The sequence below is a fragment of the Lytechinus variegatus genome, chromosome 7 (genome assembly GCF_018143015.1).
Source record: "Lytechinus variegatus isolate NC3 chromosome 7, Lvar_3.0, whole genome shotgun sequence".
NCBI lineage: Eukaryota > Metazoa > Echinodermata > Echinoidea > Temnopleuroida > Toxopneustidae > Lytechinus > Lytechinus variegatus.
The window spans coordinates 42,532,609-42,552,012 of record NC_054746.1 but is presented as its reverse complement, the minus strand read 5'-3'; the positions used below and the strand labels follow the sequence as shown (position 1 = coordinate 42,552,012).

General features: G+C 36.3%; 1 protein-coding gene across 1 annotated transcript; it reads left to right on the top strand.

Moving 5' to 3' along the window:
- Positions 1 to 4,729: 4,729 nt before the first annotated feature.
- On the top strand, positions 4,730 to 19,084 carry LOC121419361 (DNA-binding protein Ikaros-like). Its single transcript, XM_041613787.1, has 3 exons — positions 4,730 to 4,856; positions 15,690 to 15,951; positions 17,227 to 19,084. Exons 2-3 carry the CDS (start codon positions 15,714 to 15,716, stop codon positions 18,669 to 18,671), a joined length of 1,683 nt encoding a protein of 560 aa, XP_041469721.1. The 5' UTR covers positions 4,730 to 4,856; positions 15,690 to 15,713; the 3' UTR covers positions 18,672 to 19,084.
- Positions 19,085 to 19,404: the final 320 nt, after the last annotated feature.

Genomic DNA, 19,404 nt, shown 5'->3' with positions numbered 1-19,404 from the left:
TCCCCGCAAATTTGACCCTAAACACGTGATTTTCCTAGCGAAATAGATACCCTTTTTTCATTATATTTGTGTTTTTTACACCATTATCACGTTACGTACGCAACGTGCCATGTCGTTAAAAAGACATCCTTTTTACCTGTTTTTTAGGTCGCGCATGGTATCCACTCGTCAATGTAAGTGGCTCCCGGGGCACCCCCCCCCCACAGAGCAGCCAAAAAAGCCTGGTCTAGTTGGGGTTAAGAGGAGTGCTCGTTTGTTATTCTATTGATCACATGTAAATATTTTTAGGTCAAATGGCATTTTTTATGACGGTTGGCTAATTTAAAGAGTTGTTTGAATAATTTCACCTTTTGGTGCAGAAGAACAGTTCTTGTTATCTTTGTTGTAAGAACTTTAAGTCCAGTACACATCATCTTTCCAGATTTCATGCAAATACAAGAAAGAATCTTCTAAGGCATGTCTGAAACATTTAGATGACAATCTTTATTCCAACTTGTTGTGCCAGGATAAATTTGACTCATTTCGATACTTTCTCAATGCTAATTATAATGTTCCATCGTTGAATTTATTTAAAGGTCAAGTCCACCTCAGAAAAATGTTGATTTGAATCAATAAAGAAAAATCAGACAAGCACAATGCTGAAAATTTCATCAAAATCAGATGTAAAATAAGAAAATTATGACACTTCAAAGTATCGCTTATTTTCAACAAAATAGTTATATGAACGAGCCAGTAAAATCCAAATGAGAGAGTCGATGATGTCACTCACTATTTCTTTTGTTTTTATTGTTTGAATTATACAATATGTCAATTTTTACGAATTTGGCAATTAGGACCTCCTGGCCTGAAGCACAAAATGTTAAAATAATGGAATTCCACGTGTTCAGGGAGGAATGAAACTTCATTTCACATGACAATGATGAGAAAATGAAATATTTCATATAATAAAATACAAAAGAAATAGTGAGTGATGTCATCAACTCTCATTTGGATGCAACTAGCTCGTTCATATAACTATTTTGTTGAAACTTTAAAATGCCATAACTTTCTTATTTTACATCAGATTTTGTTGAAATTTTCAGTGTTATGCTTTTTGAATTTTTCTTTTTTTATTCAAATCAAGTTTTTGTTGGGGTGGACTTGTCCTTTAAATATTCAGCAACTGAACATTTGCTCAATGCATTAAAACCGAAGGATCTTTTGTACCATAATTGGATACCACCCTCTAATTTTTCATCCATTGCACACTTATTTCACTTTGGCCTGCAGTAATGCTGAGCTTGGGTCTGTAATAGGACATATATTTCATATTTGCTTTGCTCACATAGTATTCAGTGGCTACACCCTAAATAGACTGGGCTATTTCGACGCCTAAGAAGACGGGGAGGGGGGGCTAATTCAGCCCCCCCCCCTACGATCTTCGCCGTGGATGGGGCGATCGAGACGAAAATTGGCACACGTGTTACCCATGGCATTATCACAAAACTTTTACATCAAATTCTGCAAAAAATTGCATGTCTCATTAATTATGCTAATTTATGCGTAAAATCATAGATTGCTCTAATTAAAAAAATAATGCCCCTGAATTGCTAATTTTTGTTTCACATACTCTAGATAGGCATCTGATCAAATTTATTTTAAAAAAATTTCAACATCACATTTATTTTCTTATGTGTTCTATTGTTTTCTAAATTTCTTTTGTTTTTCTTTGTTTATCTACTTTTTTTCAATGGAAATTGTCGGAGACTTTTGACCATAAAAAAGATAAAATTAATAGGTTTTAAGCAGTAAAAGGAAAAATATTGATACATTTATGAATTTTGGCTAAAAACACTATTTGCATTGGATTTGTACACAAATTCACGTTTTTGATTAATTTTGGGTCTGCATGCACTTACGAAATGTTGCGTAATTTCGGAACGGCGTACCCGGGGTCAGTCAAGAGTTGCGCCAGACTTGAAAGTAAAAAGTTAGTGAGCGACATGGTCAAAAAATTTTGAGGGGAGCTGAATCGGTCCCCCCCCTCGACATTTTTTTCGTAATAAAGCTGCCGTGTAAAATTTTTTGACCGCGTCGCTCACCGACTCTTTACATTCAAGTCTCGCGCAACTTTTGAGACCAAATTTCCGACCCCCGGATACGCGGTTCCGAAATAACGCATTTCGTAAGTGCTTGCAGACCCAAAATTTAACAAAAATATGAATTTGTGTACAAATCCAATGCAAATAGAGTTTTTAGGCAAATGTATCATTATTTTTCCTTTTACTGATTGAAATTTATTAATTCCATCTTATTTATGGTCCAAATAAGTCCCCGACAATTTCCATTGAAAAACAATAAAAAATTGAGAAATACATAAGAAATTTAGAAAACAATAAAATACATAAAAAAAATTAAATGTGATTTTGAATTTTTTTTTGTACATTTGATCAGATTCATATAAAGTGTCTGTGTACCCCAAATTTGCATTTTAGGGGCATTATTTAGTTAGTTAAAGCAAAATTTTGATTCTATGCATAAATTAGCATAATTAATTAGCAATGAGCTTGTTCGCAGAAAATGATCTTGTAGTTTTGTAGATTATGCGACGGGTAACACTTGTACCAAGTTTTGTTGCGATCGAGATCATAAGAGGGGCTGTATCAGACTATCAGCCCCCCCCCCCCCCCCGTCTTAGGCATCGAAATAGGTTGAAATAGATGTAATATTTATGAGTCTTGTTATTTGCAATGTTTCATGAAATTGTAATGACATTTTTGTCTAAAGTTATCATGCCAATATTCAATGTAATTTTCATTAATTTATGTATCAAATAGCTATTTGAAATATGAAAAAATGTGAATTCTTCACTGTTGCAAGTTAGTTATCAGAGTACTTCATAGATATAATGCCTGGATTGAGATTTTCTGCATACTTAAGATCACTACAAGGATCCCCATCTTTTTAGGATAATGTTAATCTTTCGCATTTGTGAAAGCACACAGGTGTCTGATTTTCTTGTAAAAAAAGCGGGGGGGGGAATAAAATAAATTACTGTTACTGAAACAAGTAATAAGAAAATTTCTGCTTTTTAAAAATATATATTGATAACAAGAGGGCAGCAAATACGTCAATGATAAGTTATGGACATTTCTTCATATTTTGTACACATTTCAAAATTTTCTACCTTTCCCTGTGCAGGATTGAATCTACTCGTCCGTGTTCCGATATAGTATGTCAGAGTCTTCCACAGTGTTACATAGTGTTTTAAGTGATACCTTGTAAAAAAAGTTTTGGGAGTATTGCCTCCTATGTATGTAATGTAAAACATGCATACTTTACTGTGCAGGTGTGAAATGCAAGAATAAATATCTTGAATGAAACTGAAAGCATAAAAGTTTCTCCTTTGCCTTCTTCTTTGCCTCCTTTTATACAACCATTTTTGAACAGTTTTTTTTATACAACCATAGTTTATACAGTTGCACAAAATTTAATCAGTATTGCATAAAAATCTTTTTACAACCCGCTGTATAAAACCAAGTTTTAAACATAATTTGTATAAAAAATTTATACAACCTGCTGTTTAGATTTTGAACAACCGAGGGTTGTATAATTTTCAAACAACAGTTGTAAGGTTCATATAGTAAACAGCGGTTGTATAAAATTTTATACAGGTTGTATAATTTTGTTTTTTCTGTCTATACATGACAAAGTCCGGGGTTCGATCCACGGCCGCGGCAGCTATGCCCGTGAGCAAGGCATTTAATCTACAATGCTCTTTTATCTTGCTTTCAAATAAATGGAAATGCTTTGTGCATTATTAGTAATGGTGTGGACTTGTTTTTAAAAAAATTGGCAAAGTATGGTCGTTTGAAATTAGACCAAAAGCTTCGGTCTCTGTTATGTTGGTTGTTCCTCTGAACTCCGTTGGCTCCACTCACCAAATCGCACCAAATACAGAGGAGAAATAAAAAAAAAATGTTTAAAAACTCCTCGAAACAGACGGCGCTGCCAGCTGTCTAGTTTGAAATATGAAATATTGGTAGGTGGTCAATAGATCAATCCACTTTCATACTGTAACTCAACTGCATTTAGTTGTAAACAAATTATCAATAAGGGTTGTTGTAGTATATGCATAGAGCTATATTGCACGGGCCGCGGAAGGGGGGACTTCAGCCCTCCCCCCCCCACATTTTTCCAAAACCATGTATAAAAACGCAAAAATGACCATATACGATTGTGATTTTTTGCATGGTCATCCCCCCCCCCTTTGAAAATCGTTTCGCGGCCCCTGTATAGTCTGCTGGGCAAACCCTTCACTCGAAATAAGGGTCTGATTGTGCAGCCTACTCATGCCTTGTGTACTGAAGGCTCTCTCGCATTGGAACAGCAAGTATTGTATGTGCTAGTCTTTGCGTGGAGGCACACTTGTTGATCAATGTTCCAATGAGGGTCTGTGCCTGCAGACTAGCCCCTGTATATGTGTACGGGTGTAGGCTAATTATTCATGGTTGGAAACTGTTGTTGAGTCATATTTCGAATTCCTCAGATTTAGCATGACTTGAAATATTCAATAAATTTACATTAAAATCCACCATAATGTAAATCAAGCCATTTGATTAAGAATAGATAAAATAAATGAAGCCATTATATCAATCAATCAATCAATCAGTCAGTCAATCAATCAATCATATCAAGCCTATATAAATTATCATATCTGTAAACATCTCACGCGCGCATGCGCGATTGTGTTTGCTCACAGACAAAATTACGCTCTCCTCCGACTGATACAGCTAAAATTTAATATAAAAATACGTTTTCTGGCTTATCCTTGATTGTTCATTCCAGCAAGAGACTATCTTCAAATAATTTCTCAGGTATGTCATCTCAATTTGATATGGTTTCGATCAACGATAATTATGTAGTAATCTATTCTTATTCGTATTAGCTCTAATTGTCTGTTTAGTGCGCTTTCACCTCAGTCCCACATATTGTTAAATGTGTGGCGTTTTTCTCCCCCCAAAATTCACTTTTCCATCTTCGTTCAATCAGTCTAGGCGACACCGCAATACTTACCCGTGTTAAGAAACTGAGACTCCACTCACGCGCATTTGGGCAGCCCTAGCTTAGAACTAAGCTTTCTTTCCGTAAAAAATCTTTATTCTTATGATTCAATAAATGTTAATGAATATATAATTACTCTTAAATCGGTACTCACCGGTTCTTTTCTTGAATTTTCTGCCAAATTCCCACGCTTCTGGCTTCAATTCTGCGATGGATTCTGTTGCCATAGACAGCTACACATGCAACTCTATTTATAAATGGAGCGCCCCTTACGAGAGTTGTTAATGCCGCGGAAAAATTGTTAGGCATTTTGGCCTGTGGTCAAGGCGTTCTTTTGTTCTATTTTTTTTATAGGTATGAGATCGAAATCACAGCGACTATTCACACTGTTCCATAATGATTCCGAAAGGAGGTGCAGCACCCCCCACCCACATGGGCGCAAATCCCAGGGGGACACTTCCCCCTAACCCAAAATAGTAGGGGCACATTATCAAATGTCCCCCTACTATTTTTGTTCTTTTATATATGATGGAAAGAAATAGGCCTACATCATTTAAATCGAAGTAAAACATGTATTTTGGACGAGACGACCTTCTTTTGGGGGTGATAAACCTTCCTTTTTGTTTTTTTTTGTTAGTTTGTTTTTGTTTTTTTTTGCCTGTTTTCCAGCCCCTGGTACGTCCCCTACCTTAGATTTCCACCCTTGCCTCCCACTACTCTTGATATTGTTTGCGAATCTGTTTTGTAAATTAAAGGGGAATTTCACCCTGATAAAAAGATGATGAAAATATGAGAAAAATCATTTCAAAATATCGATGAAGGTGTTATTTGACAAAAAATGGAGTTGATAGAATTTAGAATGCTTGATTTATTGTGACGTCTATAACGAGCAGTTGCTCTATCCTAAATATAAAATGCCCAAATTTCCCATTTTTAATGGTCCGTAACGACCCACTTTTTTCTTTTTGATAACAAGTATGAATTGATATAGGCCTACTAAAATGTACCATAAAAATCATTATGTATTTCTTGACATTTCATTTACTTTTTTACCATAATAATAGCTGCTTGCAAAGGCCTACGCCGTCACAAAAAAACCCGGGGGGGGGGGGCCACTTACATTGACGAGTGGATACCATGCGCGACCAAAAAAAAACGTAAAAAGGATGTCCTTTTCACGATAGGGCACGTTACCTACGTAACGTGATAAGGGTGTCAAAAACACAAAAATAATGAAAAAAGGGTATCTATTAATTCGCTAGGAAAACCGTCGTGTTTAGGGTCTAATTTGCCGGGATGATAAAACAAAATCAAAATGTTTTATAAAGGATGTCCTTTTTGCTCCAACACTTCATGTTTAGAGTCCGATTTGCGCGAGGTGTAGAAGGTGGGGTCGTACTAAACCAAATAAGGTAAAGCCGACGACCGAAGGACCCGTAACAATAAAACATTCCTGTACTTGTTTAGGGGTTCATTTCAGGGAATATTTGCCAAGAGTATCGTTTTGTTTCCAATACTTGTTAAGGGTAGGGTTTCACACGCCAATACTTGTTAAGGGGTGCATTTTCAGAATATGGAAATTACGTGTTTAGGGTGCTTTTCGAGACCCCATGGTCGCGCATGGTATCCACTCGTGAATGGAAGTGGCCCCCCCCCCGGGCAAAAAAAAAATCTTACCTTTGAAAAAGATTGGTGGGGGATGGATTTTCCTCGAACGCATACCAATTTTTTTTCTGCTATTTTCATAATAAACTTTAAATGAATTCAACTTTGCACTACTTAATTTTTTCAAAGACAAAATAACAAAATTACATCTCGTCATCATCATCATTACCACTATCATTAGCATCACCATCATCATCACCACAACCGTCACCACAACCATCATCATCACCAAGATAATTTTCATCATCGTCATTGCCATCATCATCTTTTTTTTTTCTTTATTTTTTCCCCATCCCTTCTTTTTTTTTTCTTCCAATATTCCTCCTTTTTTTTTAGAGCGGCACACCGTCATGCTCCCTCACTGATTATCCGCCTCTATATGCTTGGTGTTGTATAAATTGGCGGATACCTGAATGAAATACTGAAGAGAAAATAAGGAAAGGGAAAAAGTAAGAAGAAAAAGAAGATGAGGAGAAGAAAAAAAGAAAGCCAAACAAATGAAACAAAACAATGTCAAAATTTCGTAATAAAGTCTTCTACGTCAGTTTAATAATGATGTTTTCATTGAAATGAGAACAAAAAAAGAATTGAAACCATAGGCGGCGGAAGCGGGGACGTTCCCCCCTAAATTTGTTGTTGACCTTTTTTTTTTTTGCTTGTCAATTTATTTTCCTACGTCCCCCTAAAATGTTTGGGTTGAGAGCCTTTTTTTTTTTGCTTGTCAAATTTTTTTAGGTTGTCCCCTCCTAAAATTTGGGGCTTCCGCCACCAATGATTGAAACAATGAGGTAAAAAGGACTACATTATATAGTGTAAAGAAATAGAGGGAAGCTCCGAGACAATAAAAAGGTTGAAAAAGAAAAAAATGTGAAAACACAAAGCTCTCACAACATGAGCATAATAACAAATAATAACAAATAAGCGAGGACAAGTAGCTGAGGGACCCCCCCAACTCTCTCTAGTTATCTATCTATCCGACTCGATTATATAAGAGAAGAATTTACTAATCAAAATATTATGAGCAAAAAGCACGAGCTGATATTTTTTATGAATATTCAAAACTGATAGAGAGACGCAATCGAATTATTCGATTGCGACAAAATTGATGATCTGAGAATTTATTGTTTTTAGGAATTCATTAAAAGCATAAAGTTGATCAGCATTAAAATATGGCAGGCGCAACGCATGAGCTAAAGCTTTATAGGCATACACCGATAAAAAATTTTAAGTATTTTTGGTAATCATGAAAAAAATTGATATTTCATGAAAGAAAGCTCAAATCCCGAGGAGGAATATTCTTATGAATTGACTTTAAAAAAAACTGTGATAAGCCCCATTTAATATTTGATTATAAGTCGAATAAAACAGTAAAAACTGAAAAACGTTCGCGTGATATTTGGCAACCTCCCCCCCCAAAAAAAAATAAATAAATAAATAAAAAATAAAAAAAAGTTTTTAATTATAATAATGATCGAAGGTAATTTTGTCTCGCGTAGAACTGGACAAATGAAAAAAAGATTGTCACTAAAAAATGAAGGTAATTTTGACCCACGTAAAATTTGGCGAGCCCCCCCCCCCAAAAAAAAGGAAAAAAGGTTTTAACAAGCAAAAAAAGGCTAAAAAAGAGAAAGAAGAGACAAGAATAATTATGAACGAAATATCCCCATTACAAATAATGCTGTGATCATCATAAGGGAGGGGTCGCATAACTAGTATGAACAACATATTTAATTCCAAAATATTTACTACAAATCTCAATAGGGGGATCGGGCAGAAATGCTCACCCCCACCCCACCCCCCCGATCCGCCACTGATTCCAATCAATAATGACATTTATCTGCAATACTGATACTTTGGAATCAAGATACTGAAGATTGATACGCTTTACATAAATTATGAACGTCTGACAAAAAGATAATCTACCGATCACCTGACCGATCAGCTGACCAGTTCGCGTATCACTTCGGAGTTGATCACTCGTCGCAGCTGTGTGGAACGCTCACCGAAAATCAACAAAAAGGGCCTGAAATGTAAGTTTAATGATAATCTATTTTAATTTGAACTACTTAATTAATACTTTTAATGTCTCCCCACCAAATGAAAGTCATATCACTTAACTCCAATTTGTATTAAGGCGTACATTTACCAAAGTCTTGGGTTGGAAATCAGAACAGCATTGTCTAACCCATATTTTTGGGTAATGTCGCCTATGAGGTCCATACATGTTAATGTTTGGACCTCATTGGTACTAGGAGTGGACGAGACGACCTTCTTTTGGGGGTGATAAACCTTCCTTTTTGTTTTTTTTTTGCCTGTTTTCCAGCCCCTGGTCCCCTACCTTAGATTTCCACCCTTGCCTCCCACTACTCTTGATATTGTTTGCGAATCTGTTTTGTAAATTAAAGGGGAATTTCACCCTGATAAAAAGATGATGAAAATATGAGAAAAATCATTTCAAAATATCGATGAAGGTGTTACTTGACAAAAAATGGAGTTGATAGAATTTAGAATGCTTGATTTATTGTGACGTCTATAACGAGCAGTTGCTCTATCCTAAATATAAAATGCCCAAATTTCCCATTTTTAATGGTTCGTAACGACCCACTTTTTTCTTTTTGATAACAAGTATGAATTGATATAGGCCTACTAAAATGTACCATAAAAATCATTATCATGTATTTCTTGACATTTCATTTACTTTTTTACCATAATAATAGCTGCTTGCAAAGGCCTACGCCGTCACAAAAAAACCCGGGGGCCGGGGGGGGGCACTTACATTGACGAGTGGATACCATGCGCGACCAAAAAAAAAAGGAAAAAGGATGTCCTTTTCACGATAGGGCACGTTACCTACGTAACGTGATAAGGGTGTCAAAAACACAAAAATAACGAAAAAAGGGTATCTATTAATTCGCTAGGAAAACCGTCGTGTTTAGGGTCTAATTTGCGGGGATGATAAAACAAAATCAAAATGTTTTATAAAGGATGTCCTTTTTGCTCCAACACTTCGTGTTTAGAGTCCGATTTGCGCGAGGTGTAGAAGGTGGGGTCGTACTAAACCAAATAAGGTAAAGCCGATGACCGAAGGACCCGTAACAATAAAACATTCCTGTACTTGTTTAGGGGTTCATTTCAGGGAATATTTGCCAAGAGTATCGTTTTGTTTCCAATACTTGTTAAGGGTAGGGTTTCACACGCCAATACTTGTTAAGGGGTGCATTTTCAGAATATGGAAATTACGTGTTTAGGGTGCTTTTCGAGACCCCATGGTCGCGCATGGTATCCACTCGTGAATGGAAGTGGCCCCCCCCCGGGCAAAAAAAAAAATCTTACCTTTGAAAAAGATTGGTGGGGGATGGATTTTCCTCGAACGCATACCAATTTTTTTTCTGCTATTTTCATAATAAACTTTAAATGAATTCAACTTTGCACTACTTAATTTTTTCAAAGACAAAATAACAAAATTACATCTCGTCATCATCATCATCACCACTATCATTAGCATCACCATCATCATCACCACAACCGTCACCACAACCATCATCATCACCAAGATAATTTTCATCATCGTCATTGCCATCATCATCTTTTTTTTTCTTTATTTTTTCCCCATCCCTTCTTTTTTTTTTCTTCCAATATTCCTCCTTTTTTTTAGAGCGGCACACCGTCATGCTCCCTCACTGATTATCCGCCTCTATATGCTTGGTGTTGTATAAATTGGCGGATACCTGAATGAAATACTGAAGAGAAAATAAGGAAAGGGAAAAAGTAAGAAGAAAAAGAAGATGAGGAGAAGAAAAAAAGAAAGCCAAACAAATGAAACAAAACAATGTCAAAATTTCGTAATAAAGTCTTCTACGTCAGTTTAATAATGATGTTTTCATTGAAATGAGAACAAAAAAAGAATTGAAACCATAGGCGGCGGAAGCGGGGACGTTCCCCCCTAAATTTGTTGTTGACCTTTTTTTTTTTGCTTGTCAATTTATTTTCCTACGTCCCCCCTAAAATGTTTGGGTTGAGAGCCTTTTTTTTTGCTTGTCAAAATTTTTTAGGTTGTCCCCTCCTAAAATTTGGGGCTTCCGCCGCCAATGATTGAAACAGGACTACATTATAATATAGTGTAAAGAAATAGAGGGAAGCTCCGAGACAATAAAAAGGTTGAAAAAGAAAAAAATGTGAAAACACAAAGCTCTCACAACATGAGCATAATAACAAATAATAACAAATAAGCGAGGACAAGTAGCTGAGGGACCCCCCCCCCCAACTCTCTCTCTCTAGTTATCTATCTATCTATCCGACTCGATTATATAAGAGAAGAATTTACTAATCAAAATATTATGAGCAAAAAGCACGAGCTGATATTTTTTTATGAATATTCAAAACTGATAGAGAGACGCAATCGAATTATTCGATTGCGACAAAATTGATGATCTGAGAATTTATTGTTTTTAGGAATTCATTAAAAGCATAAAGTTGATCAGCATTAAAATATGGCAGGCGCAACGCATGAGCTAAAGCTTTATAGGCATACACCGATAAAAAATTTTAAGTATTTTTGGTAATCATGAAAAAAATTGATATTTCATGAAAGAAAGCTCAAATTCCGAGGAGGAATATTCTTATGAATTGACTTTAAAAAAAACTGTGGTAAGCCCCATTTAATGTTTGATTATAAGTCGAATAAAACAGTAAAAGCTGACAAACGTTCGCGTGATATTTGGCAACCTCCCCCCCCCAAAAAAAAAAAATAAATAAATAAAAAATATAAAAAAGTTTTTAACTATAATAATGATCGAAGGTAATTTTGTCTCGCGTAGAACTGGACAAATGAAAAAAAGATTGTCACTAAAAAAATGAAGGTAATTTTGACCCACGTAAAATTTGGCGAGCCCCCCCCCCAAAAAAAAGGAAAAACGGTTTTAACAAGCAAAAAAAGGCTAAAAAGGAGAAAGAAGAGACAAGAATAATTATGAACGAAATATCCCCATTACAAATAATGCTGTGATCATCATAAGGGAGGGGTCGCATAACTAGTATGAACAACGTATTTAATTCCAAAATATTTACTACAAATCTCAATAGGGGGATCGGGCAGAAATGCTCACCCCCACCCCCCCCCCCCCCCCCCCCCCCCCCCCCGATCCGCCACTGATTCCAATCAATAATGACATTTATCTGCAATACTGATACTTTGGAATCAAGATACTGAAGATTGATACGCTTTACATAAATTATGAACGTCTGACAAAAAGATAATCTACCGATCACCTGACCGATCAGCTGACCAGTTCGCGTATCACTTCGGAGTTGATCACTCGTCGCAGCTGTGTGGAACGCTCACCGAAAATCAACAAAAAGGGCCTGAAATGTAAGTTTAATGATAATATATTTTAATTTGAACTACTTAATTAATACTTTTAATGTCTCCCCAACAAATGAAAGTCATATCACGTAACTCCAATTTGTATTAAGGCGTACATTTACCAAAGTCTTGGGTTGGAAATCAGAACAGCATTGTCTAACCCATATTTTTGGGTAATGTCGCCTATGAGGTCCATACATGTTAATGTTTGGACCTCATTGGTACTAGGAGTGCGTTCAATAAGTAAGTCCCGGGACTAAGTAAAGTCAACCCAGCCCAGGGCACCCATGGGTCCATTTCTTCTCGCGTGCGAAGGAATACAAATGCACGCGACACATGATTTAATGGGCTTTTGCCCTAATAAATATTAATTATTACAAGTTATATTAAAAAAGTTATTAGGGCGGCTTAGGCCTAATATTAATAAGAATAACGTAATGTCAAATGACAATGTTACGGACGCTGTGCCACGTCCGTCTTCTTGATTGATTGCCCGAAGAATTCTGTGAAATGTAGAGAATCATGAGTGAAATAGTGTTGGCCAGATGAACACAGAAGTTCAGACTTCAGACAGGAATTATGACTGAGGAACAATTTCCCTGTTGAAGCTGTGTTTGTTTTAGACAGCTGGCAGCCGTCTGTTTCGAGGAGTTTTTTAACATTTTCTTTTTTTATTTCTCCTCATACACAGATGGCTCACTATCGTGCAGCCACCATTAGGGGACTTGCAATGCAAAATCCCCCCGTCGGGGCTCTTCAATTTTTGTCTTTAATGACTAAAAATTTTGAAAATTAATGCATCCAAAATGCAAATAATATTCCCTCTTGGCATTAATTGCCAAAAACCGGAGAAAAATCAAGTTAAAAGGAACAAAAACAGTGACTTACCTCGGCTGTCGCGCAAATTCACTTCCCCGTTTTATTTGATCTTAAGTACATAAACATATGGCCATTGAGTCCCCTGTACAGATCGCGCTTGAACTTCGGTCTCTGTATTTGGTGAGTGAAGCCAACGGAGTTCAGCTGAACAACCAACATAACAGAGACTGAAGCTTTTGGTCTATGTTTGTGTTAGACATCTGGCAGCCGTTTGTTTCGAGGAGTTTTTAAATATTTTTTAGTTTTTTAATTTCTCCTCGTACACAGACGGCTCGCTATTTGTGCAGCCACTATTAGGGGACTTACAATGCAAATCCCCCCGTCGGGGCTCTTCAATTTTCGTCTTTAATGAATCAAAATTTTGAAAATAAACACGACAGAAATGCAAATTAATATTCCCTCTTGGCATTCATTGCCAAAAAACGGGGAAAAAATCAAATTAAAGGGAACAAAAACAGTGACTTACCTCGGCTGTTGCGCAACTTCACTTCCTGTTTTATCTGAACTTATAGTACATAAACATATTCGGTCTCTGTATTTGGCGAGTGAAGCCAACAGAGTTCAGCTGAACAACCAACATAACAGAGACCGAAGCTTTTGGTCAATGTTCGTGTATGACTTAGTGAAAACGAAACAGTCTAGACCTAGATCTATGTGGATTTTGGTGCATTTGTCTATTATTGAGACATACCCAGATACAGTCATTCTTAAATTTTCTGTCAAGTTGTGCACCAGATTGCACAATTAAAAGTCCAAAAATGCGAAAGCTCCTCCCTCCCCTTCCAATCCCCAGTGAACCCCCCCTGGTCGCTCCGCTGCTTTGCAATAATCTGTTTAGTTTTCTGCATTTCAAATGTTAGCAACTAAGCTTTTTGACGAGGGAAGAAGGAAAAAATGATAAAGATAAATTTATACAATCAGCTTACCACCTTTCCAAAATATATACTGGAAAATAGGGAAATTTGGTTTAACAAACAGATCAAGATCAGCCAGGTTCTTCTTCGATCGCCGTCGGCTACAGCTAAGTGTATGGACACGCCAGCGGATTGGCTGGCATGTTCGTACGCTCAGTTGTAAGTACGCTGACGGCGAAGAACCTGATCTGTTTGTCATCAAAATTTACTAAATTTTCTAGCATATTTTTGGGAAAAGTGGTAAGCTGAATTTATTTGATATAGATTTATCTTTATTTTTTCTTCCCTTTTCCCCAAAGCAAAATTTAGGAGTAATCAAGGAGGATGCGCCAGTGCACACTTTTCTCCATAGTTGCTGTAGTTAGGCGTAGGTGGAGCTCCACCACTATGTCTACGAGCCCAAAGGCCGTCATCGGTCTATTGACAGAGGGGATGCCTCAGAGCCAGACGAAGTCTCAGCAGAGCATATCCCTGACGAAAATAGACTTATCAGTCTATCGTAGCTCCCGATATGACGTCACGTTGCATCTGGCACTTGTTAAAGGGGGAAGTTCACCCTAACAAAAAGTATCTTGTACACATACTTAGCAGAAAAAAATGATAAAACTATTGGTGGTGAAGGTTTGAGGAAAATCGATTACCCCTCTCCATCAGCAGCATGTATGCTCTTCAAGGTTCAAGGTTAAGTCAAAGGGTGAAAAAGTTTTTTTTTAATTGTTTTGTGTGTGACGTCATATGCATTATGCAAGCAGCATTCCCACTTATTGTAGCAGCCTGCGACTACATTTACCTTATCTGGGTCAAGTGCCACACGATGTGGATAAATTTCTTGCTGAAGGATACTATGCCATGTCTTGGATTTGAACCCATGATCCTCTGTTTCAAAGACTAATCCACTGGGTCTCAACACTCCACAATGTGCAGATTTAACTTCAAATGTCTGAACGTATCATCCAAATCATTGAAATATCTTATCTTTCTTTTTTTTGGTTAATATTTTCAGTTCTGATTGTGATGCAATTTTCACTGTTTTGCCTCTTTGGGACAAGTTCACCCCAACAAAAAATTGATTTGGATAAAAAGAGAAAAATCAAACAAGCATAACACTGGAAATTTAATCAAAATCGGATGTAAAAAAAGAGAGTTTATGACATTTAAAGTTTCGCTTAATTTCACAAAACAGTTATATGTACATCCAGGTTGGTTTGCAAATGAGGAGACTGATGACGTCATCCACTCACTATTTCTATTGTATTTTATTATATGAGATATGAAATATTCTAATTTTATCCTCATTGTCAAGTGAAACAGTGATCAATTCCTCCCTGAACATGTGGAATTAGCATTGTTTAATACTATATGGTTCAGTCAAGTCCCTACTTATGGTCAAATCTGTAAAAAATGAAATATTATATAAATCAAACAATAGAAAACAAAAGAAATAGTGAGTGATGGAAACCATTGACTGACTCATTTGCATGTCACCGAGTTGTACATATCACTGTTTTGTGAAAAATAAGCGAAACTTTCAAATGCCATAATTGTCTCATTTTACATCCGATTTTGATGAAATTTAAAGTGTTATGCTAGTTTGATTTTTCTCCACTTTTCAAATCAATAATTTGCTGGGGTAGACTTGACCTTTAATATCAGCTTAGGTGATCATGAACTGGATTGCTAAGAAAAAATTCAGGCTGAGATAATTTCATTCTATGTGTGATTGAATTGAGCATGTGGCATGTCTGCCATTATGAGTTTTTGTTCTCTTCCTTATTATGGATTCCCATTAAGTGATATGTATTTCAACCATATAACTTCATTTGCAGGTATACAACCAGAGGTAATGGAAAATGGCAGAATATAATGATTCAGATCTGAAAGGTTTGATGGACGTGTTTCAAGTAAAGTCAGAATTCATTGAAGATGATGTGGAACCAGAAGAAGACAGAGATATTGTACATATCCAAGCAACAGCAGATACCAAAGGAGAGGATGACAACAAACACATACCAAATGAAGAACCTTCTCCTGATGTGGACAATGGAGGATATATCATGGTTACTGAAGAAAAAGATGGACCTGATGATGGTAAGAGTTGTTGGAACACTGAGGGATCATTTCTTGTAGAGCTCTGTTTTTTTCAGGGATTTGTAATGGTAGATTTCTCTATTAAAAGCCAATAGAAGGGCTGATGATTTTGGTACCTCATAACATAACTGATTCATTAAAGGACAAGTCACCCCAACAAAAACATGAATAAAAAGAGAAAAATCCAACAACCATAACACTGAAAATTTCATTAAAATTGGATGTAAAATTAGAACGTTATGAGATTTTTAAGCTTCGTTTGATTTCACAAAACAGTAATATTCTCATCCTCATTGGTATGCAAATGAGGAGACTGATGACATCACTTACTCACTTTTTCTTTTGTATTTAATTATATGAAATATTAAATATTCTAATTTTCTCCTCATTGTCAATTGAAACAGTTATTTCCTCCCTGAAATTGTGGAATTAGTATTGTTTAATACTATATGGTTCAGTCAAATTGGTCCTTATTGCCAAATCTGTAAAAAAAATTGAAAAATTGTATAATTCAAACAATAAAAAAAAGTAGTGAGTGAGGGACATCATCGACTGTCTCATTTGCATGTCACTGAGTTGTGCATATCACTATTTTGTGAAAAATAAGCAAAACTTTAAAATGACATAAATTTCTTATTTTACATATGATTTTGATGACATTTTGAGCATCATGCCAATTTGATTTTTCTCCATTCATTCAAATAAACATTTTTCTGGGGTGGACTTGACCTTTAAAAAACTATGAATATAATTTTTTGAAATGCTTTCAAGATTTATAAATGAATAAAAGCAAAAATAATGGTAATAGGCCTACTGTGGTATGAATTATTACTATTAGCTTTGTCTGGAAATCGGGCAAGGGTGACAGAGTTTGGGAAAAAATTATGTTGTTTGAATGAATGGCTTTACTAAATTTCATATTCCTTCATCATGGTTTTGTACTTTTGAAATATACAAATGTGACTGATAAAACTTTATATTTATTTTTACAAGTATATGTGAATTATGATCGTCTCATTAGATTTTCATTTCATAAAAGCCATTGACTTGAAAAAGCAATATTTTTTGTTACCTTAAATTCATTTGGTAATCCAACTTCAAACCTGTTGCATTTTATGCATGTATAGCGAAAATGATTTGATTAGGTTTTTAGATCACACATTCACAGGTTGAAGGTGTCGTCTTCTAAATGAAAATTGCTTTCTTTGGTACTAAAACTATTTAGCTCATGTCATCTAGTGATTTGAATTTTAGATTAAACATGTTATTTTACAGAAACTGCAATCATAGAACAAGATGGTAGCTTTATGGGAGAAGAAAGTGATGATATGCAAGCTGCATTTGATGCTGAACCAGAAGATTTAAGTACTTTGGGTTCAATGACAGATCAGGATCCAGATGCCGGACCCAGCTCATCATTGCTTTACAATGCTCTACGTCCTGGAGGAACTGTAACAATGCAGCCTATTGGTATGGGAGGTATTAAGAAAAAATTTGATTGTCGCTGGTGCAAAGCATCATTTACAAAGAAAACTAGTTTAAGAAGGCACATGAACCTTCATAGTGGGAGTCGCCCATTTCAGTGTCCATTCTGTGAATACAATGCAACAAGAAAGGATCAGTTGAAAACTCATATTAAAACTCGTCATACACGAGATAGCTCTAAGCAGTTCACTTTCAAATGTCCCCTATGCAGTAACATGTTTCAGAGTCAGAGGAGAATGACCCTTCATATGCGATCTCATCAATGGGATAATTTCCCTTGTGATTTATGCCATATAAAATTCAAATCTGCTCATGAGCTTGTACAACATCTGAAGCGTAGGCACCCAGATTCGGGTTCAGACCCAGGAAACTACCCTTATGTTTGTGATGTGTGTCATCGCTGGTGCCATTCTATAGAGGAGTATGTTGATCATATTCAGACACACCCACAAAGATCCTTGGAGTCTCCTGATTCTATAGGTGATCGTGCCTCACCCGGCGATGCAAGTCATTCTAATGGCCAGTCAAGACTGGCAAGAATGAGTATCTTAGAGCAAGCACTTTCCAAAGGTAATGCATCACCGACATCTTCATCAAGGAATCGTTTTCCCAGTGAAAGTAGTAATAGTTCTCAGAGGCCTTGTCAAAGACCTGAATCCAAACTATCAGCTAATAGTTCAACATCCAGTAATCATGGGAATCAAACTATCTGCCATCCATCTAGCCAGGGTGCTCTTACATCTGCATCCATGCTTTCAAGATTACTCCAAGGGGGACAGGTACAAAGTACAGCTTCAAGTACCAGCAATGGCCCTTACATTATGAAAGCTGTTTCTCTGAACGAAGGCAGAAATGTCCTTCGCTACCCTCAATATCCAGTAAGAAATCAGTCACCTCTGTCTAACTCTTCATCTTCACGTATGCCTCATAATGTAGTGTCGCCAACAATCAGCAGAGATTCTCGTGAAAGTTTAGATGCTCATTCCCCTCAGCTGTCCTCAAACAGCTCTATATCCCGCAGCCGTAACAATAAGATGATGGACAGTTCAACTCAAGATGAAGTGATGCGATGCGAGCATTGTCATACAATCTTTGCCGATAGTATTATGTATGCCATTCATATGGGATGTCATGACTGGCAGGAGCCCTTTAGGTGCAATATATGTGCATTCCACTGCGCTGATCGCTATGAATTTATGTCTCATATCACAAGAGGCCTGCATCAGAAAAGATGAAATTCTCCTATAGGTACATGTAGGAGATACCCTTTAGTGTTTGATTTTTCATAATGATTCACGGTAGAACAAATGTGGAACTGTATATAATAAAGTTGTTTCCATTTGCATTGAAAGATTATTGTGTAATGTAAAAAAAAAATCATTAGTTAATGAGAAATAATTTATTAATTACTTTGTTTCACTTGTACATGTAAAAATATGCGTACCTCTATGTAATTTTTATCATGGGTATTATCGGCAACGATTTTACAAATGAGATCGGTTTTTAGTGTGAATGTAGGTCCAGACGCGGAGGATACGAATCCAATTCTCATAGAACATTGGATTCGTATCCTCCCAGTCTTCAGACATCTTTGAATTAATTTTTGAAATTATTTTTTTAAATATTTGTTGGCATCATCTGTGCCTGGGAGGCAAAAAGTGAACTGAATCACTATGACCCGCAGGTCTCTCCTTCTGATATAACAGATAAGGGGGGAGGGGGGAGTGCAGGTGTTGTGTATTTTCTTGTCATATCCATACAGAATATCAAAGAAATATAACAGTTATGAGTTTGACAACAATATTGTTTTTCTTCTCTTGACTCATGAGGCATGCATTTTATTCATATTTCTGCTCATGTACAAGATGTGCGTATAATAATAGAAACAGTTCAAAGGTTTGCTTGTACCATTCATTTCTTTGATGATTCCTGTTACTTATTATTGGTGCCTGAATCTAAGGGCAAATT

What these genes read in the sequence shown, in the direction of transcription:
- LOC121419361 (XM_041613787.1), top strand. Translation starts at nt 15,714, where the DNA reads ATGGCAGAATATAATGATTCAGATCTGAAAGGTTTGATGGACGTGTTT. An exon ending in AAAAGATGGACCTGATGATG is followed by an intron (nt 15,952 to 17,226) that starts GTAAGAGTTGTT and finishes GTTATTTTACAG; the next exon opens with AAACTGCAATCATAGAACAA.